The 19,450-nt window shown below is 32.7% G+C and overlaps 1 protein-coding gene across 9 annotated transcripts in view; it reads right to left on the reverse strand.

The window, feature by feature from the left end:
• The window catches only part of Tsga10 (testis specific 10), a 291,349-nt gene that overhangs the window by 164,036 nt on the left and 107,863 nt on the right, over positions 1 to 19,450 (reverse strand). The window contains exon 20 of one of the 9 annotated variants that reach the window (XM_078028542.1): positions 10,460 to 10,700. The exons of the other annotated variants lie outside the window; for them this stretch is intronic. Within the exon in view, the coding sequence (XP_077884668.1) occupies positions 10,676 to 10,700 (25 nt within the window). The 3' untranslated portion in view covers positions 10,460 to 10,675. Of the gene's footprint in view, positions 1 to 10,459; positions 10,701 to 19,450 lie in introns of those variants that run through there. 9 annotated transcript variants of the gene reach the window in all.

A 19,450-nucleotide genomic window follows, 5' to 3' on the forward strand; every position in this document is an offset into this window, starting at 1 on the left:
GTGTGACTTAAGAAGAGAGAGGCCATCACATTTAGATTAAGGAGATTTTATGGTCTGGATTAAACCAGAAATAGAGAAAAATATATTCATTTTAAAGCTGTTTAGGAGGTATAATTGTTGGGACTTGTTTAGGTTAATTTCTTTATTGGTTCCAGAAATATTTATAAAACTCCTAGTAACAACAGTGGAGACAGATGTGATCTCTTGCCCCAATAGATCTTATTCTATAGAAGAAAGACAGATATTAGACACATAATTACATAAATAATATCAGTGATAAAATCTTCCAAGGAAAAATGCTCAGTGCTTTTTTACAGGGGAATCTGACCTGATTAGATTGATATTAGGAGGCAGAAAAAGTTAATTTTTCAAAATTGTGGTAAAATAAAGTTTATCATTTCAGCCATATTGAATTGTGCAATTCAGTGGCATTTAGTACATTTACAATATCACAACAGTACTTCATTTTTGTCTAATAATATTCCATTTTTTTAAATCTTATCCATTCTTCAGTTAAGTAGTGTGTTGCTGTGGTTTTGATTTCCATCTCCCTAATAACTAATGACTTTCATGTGCTCCCATGGTCACTTGTATATCTTCTTTGAATACATCTGCTCTTTTTTTTTTTTTTTTTGGCAGACACAACATCTTTATTTGTATGTGGTGCTGAGGATCGAACCCAGGCCACACGCATGCAAGGCGAGCGCGCTACTGCTTGAGCCACATCCCCAGTCCCTCATCTGCTCTTATACTTGCCTATTTTTAATTGGCTCTTTCGTTATTCAGTTATGAGTTCCTTATATTATGGCTACTAAACCTTTATCAGATATAATCTACAAGTCTTTTCTCCTATCATGTGGATTATCTTGCACTTTCTTGATAGTCTTTTGATGTGCATGTTTAAAAATTTTTATGAAATCTTATTTTTCATTGCTTGTGATTTTAGTCAGGAAGAAACCATCACCAAATCAAAAGTCATGAAGGTTTGACCCTCTGGTTTCTTCTAAGAACTTGTAGCTTTGACTCTTAAATTTAGATATTTGGTCCATTTTTAAGTTGATCTTTGTATGTGAATAAATGCCCAACTTCATTATTTTGTACGTGAATATCTAGTTGTCCTAGCACCTTTAATTAAACAAACCATTCTTTCCCCCACAAATGGCCTTGGCAAACTTGTTGAAAATCAAGTAACCAGTGAGTCATGGGGTAATTTCTGGGCTCTAAATTGTATTTCATTAATCCACATATTTATTCTTATGTCAGTACTATTTTGGTTACTGTATATTGGAATGTTTTGAAATTGGTAAACTGACTCCTCCAAATTTTCTCTTTGCAAAACTGTTTTGGCCATCTGAGTCCCTTGAAACTACTTATGTATTTTAGGACAGCTTTTCCATTTCTGCAAAAAATCCACGGGGATTTTGATAAGAACTGCACGTAATCTGTAGATGGCTTGGGGTAATATTGCCATCTTAATAATAATAAGCCTTCCAAACTGTGAACCAAGAATGTCTTTCCATTCATTTACATCTTCTTTTAATTTCTTGTAGTATTTTTTTTTTTTGTAGTACAGGAAGTGATAACTGTGGAAGGGAATGATCTGGGAGGACAGCTGGGCTCAGGGTTCAGGCATCTGACATGGTGGCTAGTGACACTGTGGGGAACAAGCACCAAGGATGCAGGGAGGAGACACTGTTGGATTTGGTTTAGACACAGAGAGTAAGCACCTATAAGATACTTGAGTGGAGATATTCAATAGGCAATGAGAACTACGTCTCAAGATCTGATCTGGAGATAAAAACTAGGAAGTCACCAATATACATGATAAGTCACCAATATAGATGATAATTAAGACCAAGGAATTGGATGAGATGCCAGAGCAAATTTATAGAGAAGTCTAAAATGGATCCCTGGAGTAGGGGGAGATGTTATTTAAAAGAAGAGGAGTCTATAAAAGAAACCAAAAAGCTGTCAGAGAGGTAGAAGAAAAATCAGGAGCAAATGGCCAGCTAGACAGTGCTGGATTTACCCTGAGAACCTAAATAACAAACAAATAAATAAATTTATTTATTAGTTATAGGTGGACACAATATCTTTATATTTATGTGGTGCTGAAGATCGAACCCAGTGCCTCATGCATGCTAGGCGAGCATTCAACCACTGAGCCACAACCCTAGCCTTCCATTATTCATCTTCTATTCTCTATTTCAGCTAATTAACTTTAGAATTGCCTATTTAAGAAACCTTGAAAATAATCTTAAAATTCTTCTCACTTCCTTCATCCAATTGCTTACCAAGTCCTAACTTCTGAGTGTTTCAGAAATATGCTGTACTTCCCCATTCCCACTATTTTAGTGTTAAGGCTCATAGCAATGACCACTTTACTACTCTGTCTCCACTGTGGAGGAATTCTTCAAAAATGCAAACCTGTTAAAACTATTTAACTATTCCCTAGTTAAAAGATACCAAACTGTTGTTTCAATAGCTGGAAAATTTTCAATGGCTTTCTGGATAAAGTTGAAACTCTTAGTATAGCACATAAGACACTTCATAACTCAACCCCCTTCTTGACAGCTACTTTCACCATGCCCAGATTCACACTCCAGATTCCTTCTTTACTGAATCATATGCATTTTTCAGACTGTGCTTGTGTTAGCCTTTCAGTGCTGTGACAAAATACCAGAGATATACAATTTCAAGGAATTAAAGATTTATTTTGGCTCAGTTTCAGAGATTTCAGTTCATGGCCACCTGGTTCCAATGCTTCTGGGCTAATGATGAAGTAGAATATCATGGCAGGGAGTGGTGGTAGAGCAAAGTGGCTTATCTGCTGGCAGATAGGAGGTAGACAGAGGAAGGGGCTGGAAATCAGTGATATCCTTCCAGGGCACAGAGTGACCTACTTCCTCCGACTAAGCCCCACAATCCACCACTCCCAGTAGTCCATTCAATTATGAGTCCAACAATTATGGATCAGTCATCCTGTTAATAAGGTCAGAGCCCTCAGGATCCATTCACTTCCCCAAGCCCCAGCTCCCCACACTGCTCCACCGGGAACAAAGCTTCAACACATGAACCACTGGGAACACTCCAGATCAAAACCCTAACTAGTGCTCGACTCCTTCAGACCTTGGTGCCTTTGCACACATTGGTCTCTCCTCCTGGAACATACTTCTCCCCCTTCATTTTTGACACTGCTTGCTCTTTGCAGGCTTCTCTGAGATTGAGAGATTCTATCTCTAATCCATGCTTCTCTAGCAAGCCCCACGTATGCTTTATCCTAGTATTTACCAAACTATCTTTTCTACTTGTTTGTCTCCTGAACTTGACAGTGAACTCCTATCATTTATCTGTGTGTTCCAAGTGTCTGGAACCCAGTAAGTATTCAGCAAATGTTAAGTTTTATATAAACTGAGTAGGATTTTGAGGAGTAAGAGGTCAGAAGGTTCAGGATTAGCATGAACACGGCACAAAGTATGAAAACATCAGGGGCATTTATGAACAGCAAGTTCACAATTTGGCTGGAGCGTAAGAGCTGTATATTCATGTCATATAAAGTTCTTGGATTCTGGACTTGTTCATTCATGCTAACAACTGGTATAGAGCCAGAACCTAGCAATGTGGTGACTGAGGTGTGGGGGACAGCAGTGAATAGCACAAGGCTCTGCAGTCTAATAGTTGAAGAGTTGAGACACTGGAACAAAGTGAGGACCAGTAGTCTGTTGACCCCTCTGCTGTGCATTTTGTAGTTAAGAAAGTCAATAGCACAATCATTATCACTACCATTCCTGATTCTTGTTCTTCCCCTGTTTTCCACCTTACTAACCACTAGTGCTATTTAACAGCCATTCCCTCTTTGTCTTCACAGAAACAAACTGATCATGGCAAACATCCTTCCTGAACAGAGCATTTTACTTTTCCTTTAACAAACAATGGCATTGTTTTGGCATTAACTTCTAGGGAATTGCATTTTTATTGGCTTACATTAAGTCTGTAAGCAAGTGGAATATATCCCTTGCCACTTGAATGGTGTTCTTGTTTGTTTCTTGAATGTATGACAGAATACCACAGACTGGGTAATTTATAAAGGAAAGAAAGTTCTCACAACTCTGAAGGCTGCTCTCATCTAGTGAGGCTTCCTGCCACATCACAACCTGGAGGGGGCATCATGGTAAGAGCAGGAGAACAGGTTTCCTCCTCTTCTTAAAAAGCCGCTATTTCCCTCTTGGGGCTCTGCCTTCATGACCTCATCTAATCCTAACACCCCCCTTCCCCCATAAATAGACCCCACCTCCAAATGCCATCAACTTATGAATTTAGGGACTAAGTTTCCAAAACATCAACACTTGAATTTCAGGGGACACATTCAAATCACAGAAAATGGTAACCTGTTACTTTTTTGAGGATCAGCAAATATCTAAACAAGTATATTTATTTAAAACATAAATGAAATACATTTATATTTTTATACATGTATCTACACACACACACGCGCATGTGCGTGCCCGTGAGCATTTCTGCTATTAGCTATCATTATTAGTTATCTTGGGCCTTACAGAAATTCCTACTGTCATATTCATGGAGAATTTATATCCTCCGTTTCCTTTAACCATCCTCCCACTTTTCTCCACTTTTATAAGGCACAAGTGCAAAAGCCTGTGAGCTTTGGCTGAGATGCAGCACTCTGTCTTCTCAGGTGGCCTGAAAGCCAAGGACTATACCTTAAACTGTTAATCACAGATCAAATGCTTCTAATCTGGAGAGTACATTAATTTCATGATATAATTTAATGTTTTATTAAATTTACATAAAGGAGTAAGTGCAAATTCAGAATAATAACCAAACCACTTCTACATAAGAAATGTTCTGACAGAAATAATGAGAACATTACTGAAAAAGTGGGGCTATGGAGATGGTACGCCACACTAAAACAGCACAGCTAGATTCTGACGTACCTTTCAGCATATCTGAGTTTCAGCATGTCATTTAATGATGACGTTATCTCAGGAAATAATATTTCACATGCTGTGCTTAGAAGCATCAGTCTGGCCAATCTCCCTCACTCAAGAAATGCTGTAATATTGAGCCAAGAACTGGGAAAACATGGTAAAGAGATAATATGTAGAAATTTTACTCAAAATTATTGGCTTTTCTATTGTTAGAGATTTGAGGTGGTGTTTTGAAAATCTGATGTTCAGTTGACTACTGAACATTTACCATATTTTAGCGCACAAAAGAAATCTGCTTAAAATATACTATTTTAGACATACTAAAATTCTTCGTAGTAGTGAATCACAACTGTGCCATACTTGATAACTTTGGTAAACTAATTCCTTTAAGCATTGCCTTAACTTCAGTAAGTACTAATGAAAGAGAAAATGGGTCTCTTTGTGTCCTTTCCAATTTCTCTATGGGATAAGTGAGGGAGATCCTATAATAACTATTAACATTTATTGAAAACTTATAATGTGCCTGACACCATTCTAATTTAAAATTTAAAAGCAGCAAATATTTCAAAAACACTTAACACATTAAATAATTACATAGTTAATATTAAAAGACAAAAGTTGATAGAAGTCCCAGATTATCAATTTTGCAAATATTGCTTGAGCACATATGAAATGTGCAAATAATTATATCCTTAAACAATTGCACAGATGTCACAAGGAAGTCCTATAGTAACAGTTGACATTTATTGAAAACTTACAATGTGCCTACAAAGACACAACCATCAATAGAATTCTCAAGTAGGCTGTATGGCCTCTCTTTGATAATATCCTCTAAGGATAGGACTATGTCTAAGAGTATATTTATAACAGAGCAAATGAAGATTTATTCACTAAAGTTGATTGAGGTTAACTGCAAAGCACACATTTCATTAACACAAACTAGAAAAGGAGATTTATTATAATAAATAAAAACTTAAGTGGGTAGGGGTTGTGGCTCAGTGGTAGAGCGCTTGCCTATCATGTGTGAGGCACTAGGTTTGATCCTCGGCTAATGGAAGAGGTCATAAAAATAAATGTGTCCATCTACAACTAAAAATGGTTTTTTAAAAAAGTTAAGAGACAGGCTGTAAAGTCAGAAAAGAAATAAGGATAATATATTGGAGAACAATTCCTAGACAATCAAAGGAAGCAGCGTAATAAATTGTGCTAACTTCATAAGAAAAAAATTTAGTTTGGAAAGGAGAAGCATAAAATAATTTAACCAAGTATAACATAACATAAACATAATGATCATCTATGTAAGTTAGGCCTGCAAAACTTAGAACAGTTAGTTAGATTCTTCAAAATTGATGATAAAGCTATACTCTGTTTCAAGCACATTACTGCCCCTTGGCCATTTAATTTCATTGCATCTTTTGGTAAAGGCTCACAAATCACTCTAAAGTAAACCTAGGATTAGGAATTATTGAATAGGACAATAAACAAATTTTTTTTCTTCTTACTGTTTGCATCACATTTCAATCTACATCCTTTTTATTTTAGCAAACTTATAGTTTGCTAAAAGTTATATATATCATTAGGATTCATTTTGACATCATTATAAATGCATGGAATATAATTTGCTCTAATTCAGTCCCCTTTCCCTCCCTTCCTACTTCCCCCTGTTCTCTTCCCTCTACCAATCTTTCTGCTATTTACTTGGTTTTTTTTTTATAGTGTCTTGATATACAAGAGATTTAACATCTCATAATATTGTAAGCATCATTCTGCCTGTAGATGTTGTAGCAAAGTGATTCAGGAGTTAATCTGGCAATAAGAAATATTATTTGTGATTTTGGTAACTTTGGTAAATTCATTCTTTATTTTAAATGGCCTTAATATCAGGAAGTACTAATGGAAGAGGACATGGGTCTAACTGTGTCCTTTCTAATTTCTCTAGGGGTTAAGTGAGGGAGACTCTACAATAACATTTATTACTGGTAATTTTGTGCCTGACTCCATTTGAGCTTAGATAAGTTCTTGCCTAACAGAGGTGCCCAAGTGTTACTTGTTTACACTTGAATATTTTAAAGTGCATGTTTATTGTGCAACTACAAATGTTGCTTATTTCTATGAATTCTGTTGAAACTTACACATTAGAATATAACTTCCTCTAAGGGGATTAGCAAGGATGGTGGAATGTGATGGACATCATTATACAAAGTACATGTATGAAGGCTTGAATTGGGTGTCAACATACTTTATATACAGAGATACAAAAATTGTGGTATATATGTGTATTAAGAATTGTAATGCAAAAAAAAAAAAAGAATAGCGTTACCTTAGATTAGGTAGAGGGAAGTGAAAGGAGAGGAAAGCAGGGGATGTGGGGATAAGAAAGATAGTAGAATGAAACAGATATTATTGCTTTATGTATGTGTATGACTGCATGACCAATGTGATTCTATAATATGTATACTCAGAAAAATGAGAAATTATATCCCATTTATGTATGATATATCAAAGTATATAAGTGCATTCTACTGTCATGTATAACTAATTAAAACAAATTTAAAAAATAAAAGACTGAAATATATGAGAGGAAAAAAAAGGGTATAACTTCCTCTAACCTTATAAAATAATCATTTTGAATCAGCAAAAGTATTAAAGAATACAATTAAAATAATAAAAAAATTAAGAAGCACCTAAAATATTTTACATTTACAAAATATCCTTTTCTAAACCATAATGCACTTATGTAATATCCTTAAAAAATCAAAGAATAGCTTTTTTTAAATTCAAAGAATTTATTGAAAGAAAGGTAGGTTCAATTTGATCCACCATGTATTATCTTGTCTGTGACATGGTATTAATCCGAAGGGCACTGATATTGACAGATTATTTTATAGAGATAATAAAACATAAAGATAATAAAGCTTTGGACTTTATTTAATATAAATCTTTCTTTGGGTAAAACATTAAATGTTCTTAAATTTCACTGGGAAATTTATAGAAAGGTCCAAAATAATTAGTGTAACTCATTGTGATTATGGAGAAACGCACTAAGGGGCAAAATTTATCTAGGGGCTGGAATAGATGGTCTAATTATCTTCAGCTTTTAATTTTTTACAGTATTAGGCCAGAGTTTTTCTTCACTTGCAAAGTTCAAAGCTAACAAAAAGTCTAAGTTACATTCTGATATCTTATGACTTAACTTTGAACAAATTTGTGCTGTTCAATAGCCTACGACTGGCTATGATTGCTGTTATGGAAAAGACTTAAGATACATGAACTTTGAAGATTCTTTTTTTGATTAGTAGAATTCATTGTACCTTACTAAAAGTAAATGAAAGTTGTAAACTATTTCTGATTATGCAAAACATGTAACTTGAAACACAACATTTGGGAAACTACGGAAAGTATAAAAAAGCCATAAGCAAGGACTTACTTGAAAATGTGAAGACAGGATAGAAAAAAAAATGGAAGATTCTTATCAGAAGACTACTGGAAAGTATATTTTCAGTAACTCAATGCATAATTTCAAATAATTATTGAAGCAATAACTGTTTAAGAATCATAATTAATGACAAGCCTAGTGGCTTCCACTAGTATTTTTGTTTCTTCTTTTATTTTCTCAGAATTAATTACTATAATCACTATGGCCAATACCCCAAGAGTGTCAGACAATTTTTAAATTTTTTGCTAAATTGTAATTAATAGGGATTGAATTCTAATAATAATACTCCAAAGATCAAAAGGATATTACCTGTTCCTTTTGAAACCATAGCCTATGAACTTCAGAGTGGATCCTCATGCAAATGCCTGGCTTCTACTTCCAACAGAAGGTTGGACAGTAGAGTAGCTCAAATTAACAGAAAAAAGCACAGACTTTATAAAAGAATCCTGGTGGTGTACAGAACTTTAAAACATAACAAATTCTGTATTTAAATTACTCAGAGGGTTCACAGTTCTCTTTCATAGCACCCTCCCTTCAACAGAGTAGATGTTTTGTATTCAACATAACATTTGAGAGTTGAGAGCTCCTTCATATTTTTTTGTCATCCAAAGAGGAATATGTGTGGTAGTACTGGTATTAAGTATGTACTAGCCAATCTTTATCATATCAATAGGCTATTAAAATATCAAGCAATAAGAATCTAATTTAAAACAATAAATGTTCTTGAAAATGATCTCAACAAAAGTTTTTCTTTAACAGAGAACACCACTGAGGTTTTTGCCTATCTTTGGTAATGTTGGTCCCTTTATACTATATCATATAACTTTCCTTTTAAATATTTTATAATTAATAGAAGAACAGTATAATTTTAATCAAGCATGGAACTATTTTCTTACATACTTTATTCATGTATCTCTCATCCCCTAACATATTGCCTTCTACATCTAACACGATACATGCATGTCTAGTTCATTTGTCAATTCTTCTAGATGAAAGGACAAAAATTAATGTTGTGATGATATAGTACTAAGGTCACTGAGTAATCCAAAAAAGGTTAATTTTGCATATGTCAGTATATTATTTTAATATTATCAATAATTTTTTGCATATATTCTTTAAAATGCTTATAATTTTAAATTTTTTTAAGTCAATCTAATGACTGTCTTAATCTAAACAAGTAAACCTGAAAATTTTGATCAAACTGAAATGAGTATGTAGCATGAATTAATGGAAAAATAACAGCATACTAATGATTAAACAAGATTTAAATCATGGCACTATCCTACATCACTATAGTCATATTGAATAATGACTAAATAAAATGAAAAACTTTCTACATCATATGGATAATATTAGTGACAGGACTTTTTATTAAAATGGCAAGAATACAAATAACTTATATCAGTAAAATACAGTAGCATTCAGGCTCTATTATCAACATTAAGTCAAAGTCTATGGACGGATAAGAGATTTAGGAGATTTTAGGAGAGAAAAGAAAACATCACTGCACTTGTTATTCTGGATTACAAACAGCTGCCACAGGCAAAATAAAATAAAATAAAATAAAATGGCAATTAAGTTAATTGCAATACTTTAATGTTTTAAAGAAAACTTATTAAAAAATACAGATTTTTAAAAGTCTTACATTTTTTACAGATATAGCATCACCTACCTTTCTAAAAATAGTAGGAGTAAACACAATTATAGAAAATGTATTTTAATTAGGTTGAGTGGTACAATAGTATGGATTTAAAACTCTGACACACTCCTACTTTCTGCTGGTCTGAAGTCACACTATGGCATGGAATTTATGTGAGGTAGGTTCTAAAATGCAATATTGGGTCCTAGGCTAATACTGGTAAACTGTGCATATTTTGGCACAACTTTCCAGCCATGAAAACATAGATCACAAAGAAAAAAATTAACCAATCAATTATTTGAGATACCAAGAAAGGAAAGGAAATTTGTTTTGTAAAAACACTTTTCCCTCTTTTTTTTTTAAGCTCCTTTATTTACTCCGGATAGTTAACAAAATAGTGTTCAATAGTGAAGTAAGCAGATTTTACACTCACTATTACTGTATGGATAGAAAGAGCCATGCATTTTTATTTGTATAAGTCATCTCAGATCACTGCAATGTGGCACATGAGAACAGAGATTCAGAGGCATGAAGTTAATAAATACATTTAACATTGTCAAGCATTCAAAAGATAAATGCAATCATATAGCAAAAAAAAAAATCCGTTTGTAACTTTGACCTTTCTCAGAATGTGAAGAATCTTTTTGTGTGTCAGAAATCTCTATAGCAAAGATTCCTATAAGAGAAAAAATTATGCAGATTAATACTTTTAACTCAAATATTTTAACGTGTAAAAAATATACTATAGCATTACTTTAAGATGTTTGCACCAACCCTGCAAAAGAAAATGTATACATTATATTTTTTCATAAACTGTACAATAAATAGAACGAACTATTTTATTCAACAATAAATAGAACGAACTACTGATATTCACCAGAACTTGAGATAAAAAAAAGTCAATCTCAAAGCTTATGTTCTGTGTATGATTCCATTTACATTACATCCTCAAAATGATAAAATGATGGAAATATAGAGTTGGAGAAGAAATTAGTCTGGCCGGGGGTTAGGAATAGAGGGGATAGGGATGGAGAAGAAAAGGGTTGCAACAATAAAGGGGTATCACCAGCAAGCAGGGATTTCTTTGGTGCTGTTGAACAACTCAGTATCCTGATTAGTATTGGTGTGTGTGTTATGTATAAATACACACACATAAGAATTTCTAAAAATTAGGGGTATCTAAATAAGGCCAATGACCTAGCTAAGAAACATCTTATACCATGTCAATTTCCTTTTTTTTTTTTTTTTTTTGGTAAGATACTGGCATTTCAGAAGCTAGGGGAAGGATAAGCTGGGCTCTGTCCTATATTTCCAACTATTATCAAGATTATAATCATTAAACAATTACCTATGATACATTCACACAAAGGATATTAAAATACTTTTCAGCAGTTAAAAGGAACATATAACAATTACAAGTACATAAAACCACCTAGATAAAACTCAAATATATTATGCTGAGTGAAAGTCAGCCACCAGAGGTTATATACTATGATTCCATTTATATGAGAAAGATAAACTAAAGGGATAGGAAATGGTAATGGTTGAGAAAAATAAAGTAAATCCATTGGCTTTTTCCTTGATGATAGGTGGCCAAAGGATAACATTTAAAACTAACAATGAAATAGAAAGTAAAAAGAAAAAAAAAAGAGGATTGAGGCATTATTATTAATATAAAGGTAACAACTAAAATAAAGTACAAACTTTTCTAAATATCTCAAGAAATCTGTTAAAAAGTAAAGAAGATTAATCCAATGAGGAAGCACAGCAAATATCACATAATACAGACAATAACTGGACATAGTTGAGACTAACCTAACAGTCACATCAATAATATGAAGGATTTTAACTCACATACTTTTAAGAAATGATTTTCAAAATGATTTATAAAGCAAAACTCAAATCCATAATCAAACAAGAGTTGAACTCTAATACCAGACAAAGTAGATGTCTGGCCAAAACAAATATGCCCCATAAAAAGTAAATGCATCAGAAAGGAAACTTTATAAAAGCCACATTACACAATGAAGAATGACACTTCAGAATATCCATGGAACAAACATAACAAACCATCTATATAAAATAAAACTTATAGGAAATGCAAAAACATACTCATAATAAAAAACTTTAAAACACTATTCTTAATTTATAATGGGTCAAGTGGACAAAAATCAAGCCATAATATAAAAGATCTACATAAAACCCAAAAGGTATATATTTAAAGGTAGATATTTTAGATATATAGTAAATACTATGCCCTGATATGAAAGAATGTATCTTTTCAAGGGCACTAAACTGTTTACAACAAAATTTATCATATAGTAAAGCACAAAGAACATCAGGTTGCACAAAACAAATATTCAGACAATATTCCCCAATCACAATTTAATAGCACTAGAAAACAAAAACCCTGTCAATGGAAATTAAAAGATTTTCCATCAAATGATAAAAGTGAAAATACAAACAAATTAATTTCAGAAAAATCAGTGATAAGCATCATATGTCAGAATCTATGGAATATGTTTAAAATAATGATCAGAGGATAAATCAAAGCCCTAAATATCTGTATCGATAAAAGAAAAGAAGGGCAATACATGAATTAAATTCACAGCTCAAAAAGTTAAAAAAGAAAACTGACAAAATAAGAGTCTTGCACAGGAAGGAAATAATAAAAATAAAGCAGTAACTAATAATAGAAAAAAAACACATCAAAGCAATAAATAAAAATTCTGGTTCTTTGAAGCAATGAACAATGTTCATTGGCTAATGAAATTAAGGAAAAAGTTATCATAAGGAGGTAAATATATACATATATGATGATAGGAGGTATAAAACTACTGATCCAGGAGAAATTTTAAAATTCATAATACTACATTGGTTGCTTTTATCCAAATAACTTTGCCAACCTAGGAGGAAATGGATAATCTGTTAGGTAAACACAGCGAAAATAGACAATTAAAAAGACCAGTGTCCAAAGAAGAATATTATAAATAGTTATTAAGGAAATATTTCATTGAAAAATAACCAGGGCTCTGTTGTTTTAAAGGTGAATTCAACCAAATTTTTATTGATCAAATAGTTCCAAAGCAATGGAAAATTTTCAAAGCATAGAGAATATAATTCAAGATATAGAAAAATAGGGAAAAGCAAATAAAACAGTATCTTTTGCAGATGATAGCACTGTAGACCTAGAAAAGTCTACAGAATCAAAGATGAAGCTTGAAAAAACAAAAGAATTTACCAAATAGCAGGATAGAGATTTTACACAGAAACAGTGGTGTACCTATGAATATAAAACAAATCCTTCTCCATACAAAGAATCAAATAGACCATTATACAATAATACTGTATGATTTCAAGACCTCTCTTACCATTAGACAGGTCAACCAGACAAATTAAGTAAGACTCTTCAGAACTAAAAAAAATACTATTAATTAAATGGATCTAACAGATATGTATAAACGATTTCATTCATCAACAATTGAATTCACTTTCTTCTCAGTAGCACGTGGAACTTTCTCTAAAATAGATTGTATTTTAGGGCACAAAGCAAGTCTTAGCAAATACAAAAAAATATAATTCCTTGCATCCTATCAGATCATAATGAAATGAAATTAATAAATAAGATAAAAAATGAAACAATTTTAATACCTGGAGATTAAATAATATGCTTTTGAATGAGAAATGTATTACAGAGGATATATATGGAGAAATAAAAAAAATTCTTAGGAGTAAATGGGAACAGAGATACACACATCAAAATCTTTAGGACAGTAGGAACACAGTTCAAGTGCAACACAGTTCAATATAGCATTGAGTTCCTTTAAAAAGAAAAATAGTAAGATCCTCAGTAAGTAATCAAACATTACACCTTGAGGCCCTCAAAATAAAACAAACTAATTCCAGAATTAGTAGAACACAGGAAATATGATCAGAGCCCAAATTAATGAACTTGAGAATTTAAAAAAAAAATTACACAGGATCAATGCAGAGTTGAGTCTTTGAAGAGATAAACCAGACTGACAAACCAAACAAAAACAGAAGACCTGAATCAACAAAATTAGAGTTATCACCAAAATACTTCTGAAATCCAGAGAATCATTAGAAACTATTTTGAAAACTTACACTCCAATAAACTAGAAAATCTAGACAATACAAACAAATCTCAAGACACATGACCTACCCAAACCGAACTAATGAGAATGAAGCAGAAATTAAAAGGCTTCCAACAAAGAAAAATCCAGGACCAAATGGATTCTTAGCAAACTTCTACCAGATCTTTAAAAAAGAATTAATGCCTGGGGGCTAGAGTGGTAGCACAGAGGTAGAGTGCTTACCTGGCACATGTGAGGCCCTGGGTTCAATTCTCAGCACCACATACAAATAAATAAATTAAATAAAGGCCCAGCAATGACTAAAAAATATTTAAAAAAAAAGAATTAATGCCTGATCAAAATGTGAAATATGATATGTCAAGAACTATGTAATATTTTGAACAACCAACAATAAAAAAAATTTAAAAAAAAAGAATTAGTGCCAAGCTTCCTCAAATTATTCCATGAGATAGAAATGAAGGGAACACTCCCAAATTCATTCTATGAAGCCACTATCACACTGAAACCAAAACAAGACAAAGACACATCAATCAAAGAAAACTACAGACCAATATAATATCCCTGATAAATATAGACACAAAATCCTTTAAAAATATTGGCAAGTTGGGGCTAGGATTGTGGCTCAGCAGTAGAGTGCTTGCCTACCATGTTCAAGGCCCTGGGTTCCACCATCAGCCACCACATAAAAATAAATAAATAAAGGTATTGTGTCCAACTACAACTAAAAAAAATAAGTATTTTAAAAAATTAAAAAAATATTGGCAAGTTGCCTTCAAAAACACAGTAAGATGAAAGTATATCATAATCAAGTGGATTTTATACCAGGGATGCAATACTGGTTTAACATACACAAACCAAAAAACATAATTGACCAAATAAACAGAATTAAGAACAAGAATCATGTGATCATCTCAATGGGTGTGAAAAAAGCCTTTGACACAATCCAGCACCCATTTATGTTTTGACACTAGAGAAACTAGAGATAGAAGGAATTTCCCTCTTCATTATAAAGGCTCTATATGACAAATTCAATGACAACATCCTCTGAATGGAGTAAAACAAAAAGCATTTCCTCTAAAGTCAGGAACAAGACAAGCATATCCTTCTCACCACTCCTTATAGTTCTTGAAACTCTATCACAGCAATCAGACAAGAGATACAAAGGGATACAAATAGAAAAATAAGAAGTTAAAAAATTCTATTTGTTTATAATATTTTATCTAGAATACACAAAAAATCTACCAGAACACTTCTAGAATTTATAAATAAATTCAGCAAAGCAGCAGGATACAAGATCAATATATATAAATCAATAGCTTTCCTATATTCCAGTAATGAATTTGTTGAGAAAGAAATCAGGAAAACTATCCCATCAAATGTAACCTCAAAATAAAAAATACTTGGGAATAAATCTAAACAAGGAGGTTAAAGATCTCTGCAATGAAAACTATAGAACACTAAAGAAAGAACCTGAAGACCTTTTCTTGTATAGAATTAGTATTGTCAAAATGAAGTAGGACAGAAGAGGCTGGACACCCAAGTAACTTGCAGGAAGCAGGTTCATTGACTTCAGGGTTCAGAGGTGGCTCTCGCCTAAGAATTCTTCCTCTGAACATAGATTTTGGAAATTTTTTGACCTTTATACCCAGTGGGGGCGGGGCTGGGAAGTTCACATGTCAAGTGCTCTCCCTCCATCCCCTAGACCAGACATAGGTTTCACTTTTTTAAAAAACTAAGAAAACAGAGATAGCATGTTGTGCATTTATAAGAAAGAGGAAACTACCAACCACAATAACCTCTGCAGACATCCTGCTGATCTGGCAAGAGGAGAAGCTTAATTAGGGCAAGTTTCTTTTGAGTGGGGGTGTCTGGTCTGCTTCAAAAATATCCATAGTGCATTTTACAGTCAATACGATTCCCATCAAAATACCAGTGATATATTTCAACTCTAAAAATTCATGTGGAAGAATAAGAGACTCAGAATGGCCAAAGCAAACCTGAGCAAGAAGAGCAATGCGGGAGGCATCACAGTATCTGATCTCAAATTATACTACAGAGCTACAGTAATAAAAAAGCACGGTATTGGCACCAAAACAATGGAATAGAAGACACAAACTCACACAGATTCAGTCACACTTGACAAAGATGCCAAAAGCATTCATTGGAGAGAGAGAGCCTTTTTAACAAATGGTGCTGGAAAAACTGAATATCCATATGTAGAAAATGCACAAAAGTCAACTTAAAGTGGATCAAAGACCTGGGAATTAGACCAGAATCTTGCAACTGTTAGAAAAACGTAGGCTCAACACTCCAACATATTGGTGAAAGTACTGACTTCCTTAACATGACTCCTAAAGTGCAAGAAATGAAACCAAGAATCAATAACTGGGAGCATCACATTAAAAATTTTCTGCACAGCAAAGGAAACAAGAGAATGAAGAATGGAATATCTCTGCCAGATGCTCCTCAACTGGGGATTATCATCCAGAATATATAAAAACTCAAAAAACTAAAACATCATAAAGAAAACTAAAAACTAAAACTAAACATAAAAAAGGATAACCCAAATTAATAGGTGGACAAAAGAACAAATATTTCTCAAAAGAAGAAATACAAATAGCCAACAAATACATGAAAAAGTATTCAACATCCCTAGCAAACAGGGAAATGCTAATCAAAATTATATTCATCTCATGCCAGTCAGAATGACAATCATCAAGAACACAAAAGATTATAAAAGTTGGTGAGAATATGAGGGGAAAGGTACACTCATACATTGTTGGGACTGCAAATTAGTAAAACCATTTTGGAAAGGAGTATGACTCAAAGACTAGAATAGATCCATTCCATATGATCCAGCTATCCCATTCCTGGGTATTTATGCAAAACAATTAAAATCAGCCTACTATAATTATATAGCCACATCAAGGATTATAGAAGCGCAATTAATGACAGCCACATAAAAATGAATAAATTTTAGTTGTGTCCAACTACAACTAAAAAAAAATTTAAAAAGAACAAATGAATGGATAAAGAAACTGTATAAAAATACAATAAAGTTTTGATCAGCCACAAAACGAATGAAATTATGGTATTTGCTCGTAAATGGACGGATCCAGAGAATACCATGCTAAGTGAAACAAACCAGACATAAAAAGTCAAGGGTTAAATGTTTGCTCTTATGTATAGAAGCCAGAACAAAATAAAGGGGAAGAGGGGATGAGGGGAGAATCCCATGAAAATAGAAGGGAGATTAGTGGAACAGAGAAAAGGGATTGAGGGAAGAAGGATAAGGAAAGAGAGGAACAGTGGAATGAAAGTGACCAAACTGTGCTATATATATATGTATCATACCAAATTTCACCTTTATGTATATCTACAAAGCACAAATTTTAAAAAAAACTATAAATAAATATAAGGAAAATCAATAGTGTAGAGGAAGTGGAAAAGGGGTAGGGAATACATGAGGGAAAGGGGAAGTACTAAGGATTGAATTGGAGCAAATTATGTTCCATACATGTATGAATAAGTCAAAATGAACCTCAATATTATTTATAATCATAATGTACTAATAAAAAGAAAAACATAAATATCAACAGTACTTTTGAAGATAAATGAATAAAAAATTATAATAGCAACACAAAAAATAAAATATTTAGGAATCACCTTAACAAGGAATGTTCAAAATCTATATAAAGAAAACTACAAGGAATTCCTAAAAGACACAAATGTAAATTCAAACAAATGTAAAACATTTCCTCCTTTTGGTTAGAATGTATCACTATCATCAAGATGTCAGCTCTCCCTGTGTTAATTTATAAATATAATGTGATCCTAATAAAAATTCCAATGGACTTTTTAAAAAAATGGTGTAAGACAAATTGACCCAAAAGTTCATATGGAAAAATAAACTCTCAAGAAAATACAGGTAAACACTTACAAGGAAGACCCTATTTCTGTCCTGAGACTGGTTCTCAGCTAATCGTAAATATTTAAGAATTTGGTAATCTGCAGATTAAACCATTGATAGCTTGAAACTGGTCATATCGGAAGCATTTGTATTACAAAAATTGGCGAGTTCTATAGATCTTCCTCTCTTAGAAATCCAGTTTTCCAGGCATATCATTGGACTATTTCTACATAAAAATACCAGAAAGTCTCTAAAATAAAACAGACAATAAGTACACAAACAGGCAGATTAATGGAATATAAAGAGAAAGTCCTGAAAGAAATGTGAATGACTGGGACAAAGAGGTTTTTTTTTTTTTTTTAACTAAACGATCTTGGGACAACTAGATACTCATTTGGAAAAATAAAAGATCTATTCCTCAAACCACTCATAATCTAAATTCCAAATGCATCAGAAATACAGAGAAGTAAAACTATGTAAGTACTAAAAGAAAACACTGGTGAAAATCTCTATTATCTAGATATAGAGAAAGATTTTCTATGTCTAGAAATCCAGATGCAGAAAAGGAAAAGATTTGAAATTTTCACTTCGTAAAATTTTAAAAGTGGGAGTAAATGGTATAAGTAAAATTAATGACAAATGACAAAAATGAGCATAAATTCTTATAGTACATATCACAGATAAAAGATTAATCTTCCAAAATATATAAAAATTAAATTAACAGACCAAAAACCCATTAAAAATAGGCAAAAGAAATGAATAAATAATACAGAAGATATAAAAATGGTCTATTAAAAGATAACTTCACTTGTAATATAGAAATGCAAATAAAAACTACACTAAAATATCATTTTCCACCTACCATATTGGTACAAATTCACTCTGCTGAGAAGGCTGTAGGAAAACGAGCATTTACACACAGCTGGAGGGAGTGCACAATGATACCATTACGGAGAGAAATTTGGCAATATTTTAAAAAGCTACATATGCATTACTGCTTGATCCAGAAATCTCACTTCTTGGAATTTATTCTAAAAATACTTCTCCAATAATATGAAAATACCTATGCATAAGATTATTCACTGTAGTCTTGATTATAATTACAAATCATTGGAAACCACCTATATGTCCAAGTATAGGAGACTGGTTGAATAACTATAAAATATCCACAGAAAGGAATATTAAGCAGTCATAAAAAGGAATGAAGAGAATCTACATCAATTTAGACTGACTTCCAGGACACATTACTAAGGGAGAAGAGTGAAGTACAAACAAGTACATGCAGTGTGCTGGTTAAGAAAGGAAAAATATATGTCTCTATATCTTTATCATAAAAATAACAAAGGAAAGGGGTAGAAGCATGTGCCATGGGATGGATGTGTACAACAGAAAATGACACTT

This window comes from Ictidomys tridecemlineatus, chromosome 12, assembly GCF_052094955.1.
Source record: "Ictidomys tridecemlineatus isolate mIctTri1 chromosome 12, mIctTri1.hap1, whole genome shotgun sequence".
Classification (NCBI taxonomy): Eukaryota; Metazoa; Chordata; class Mammalia; order Rodentia; family Sciuridae; genus Ictidomys; species Ictidomys tridecemlineatus.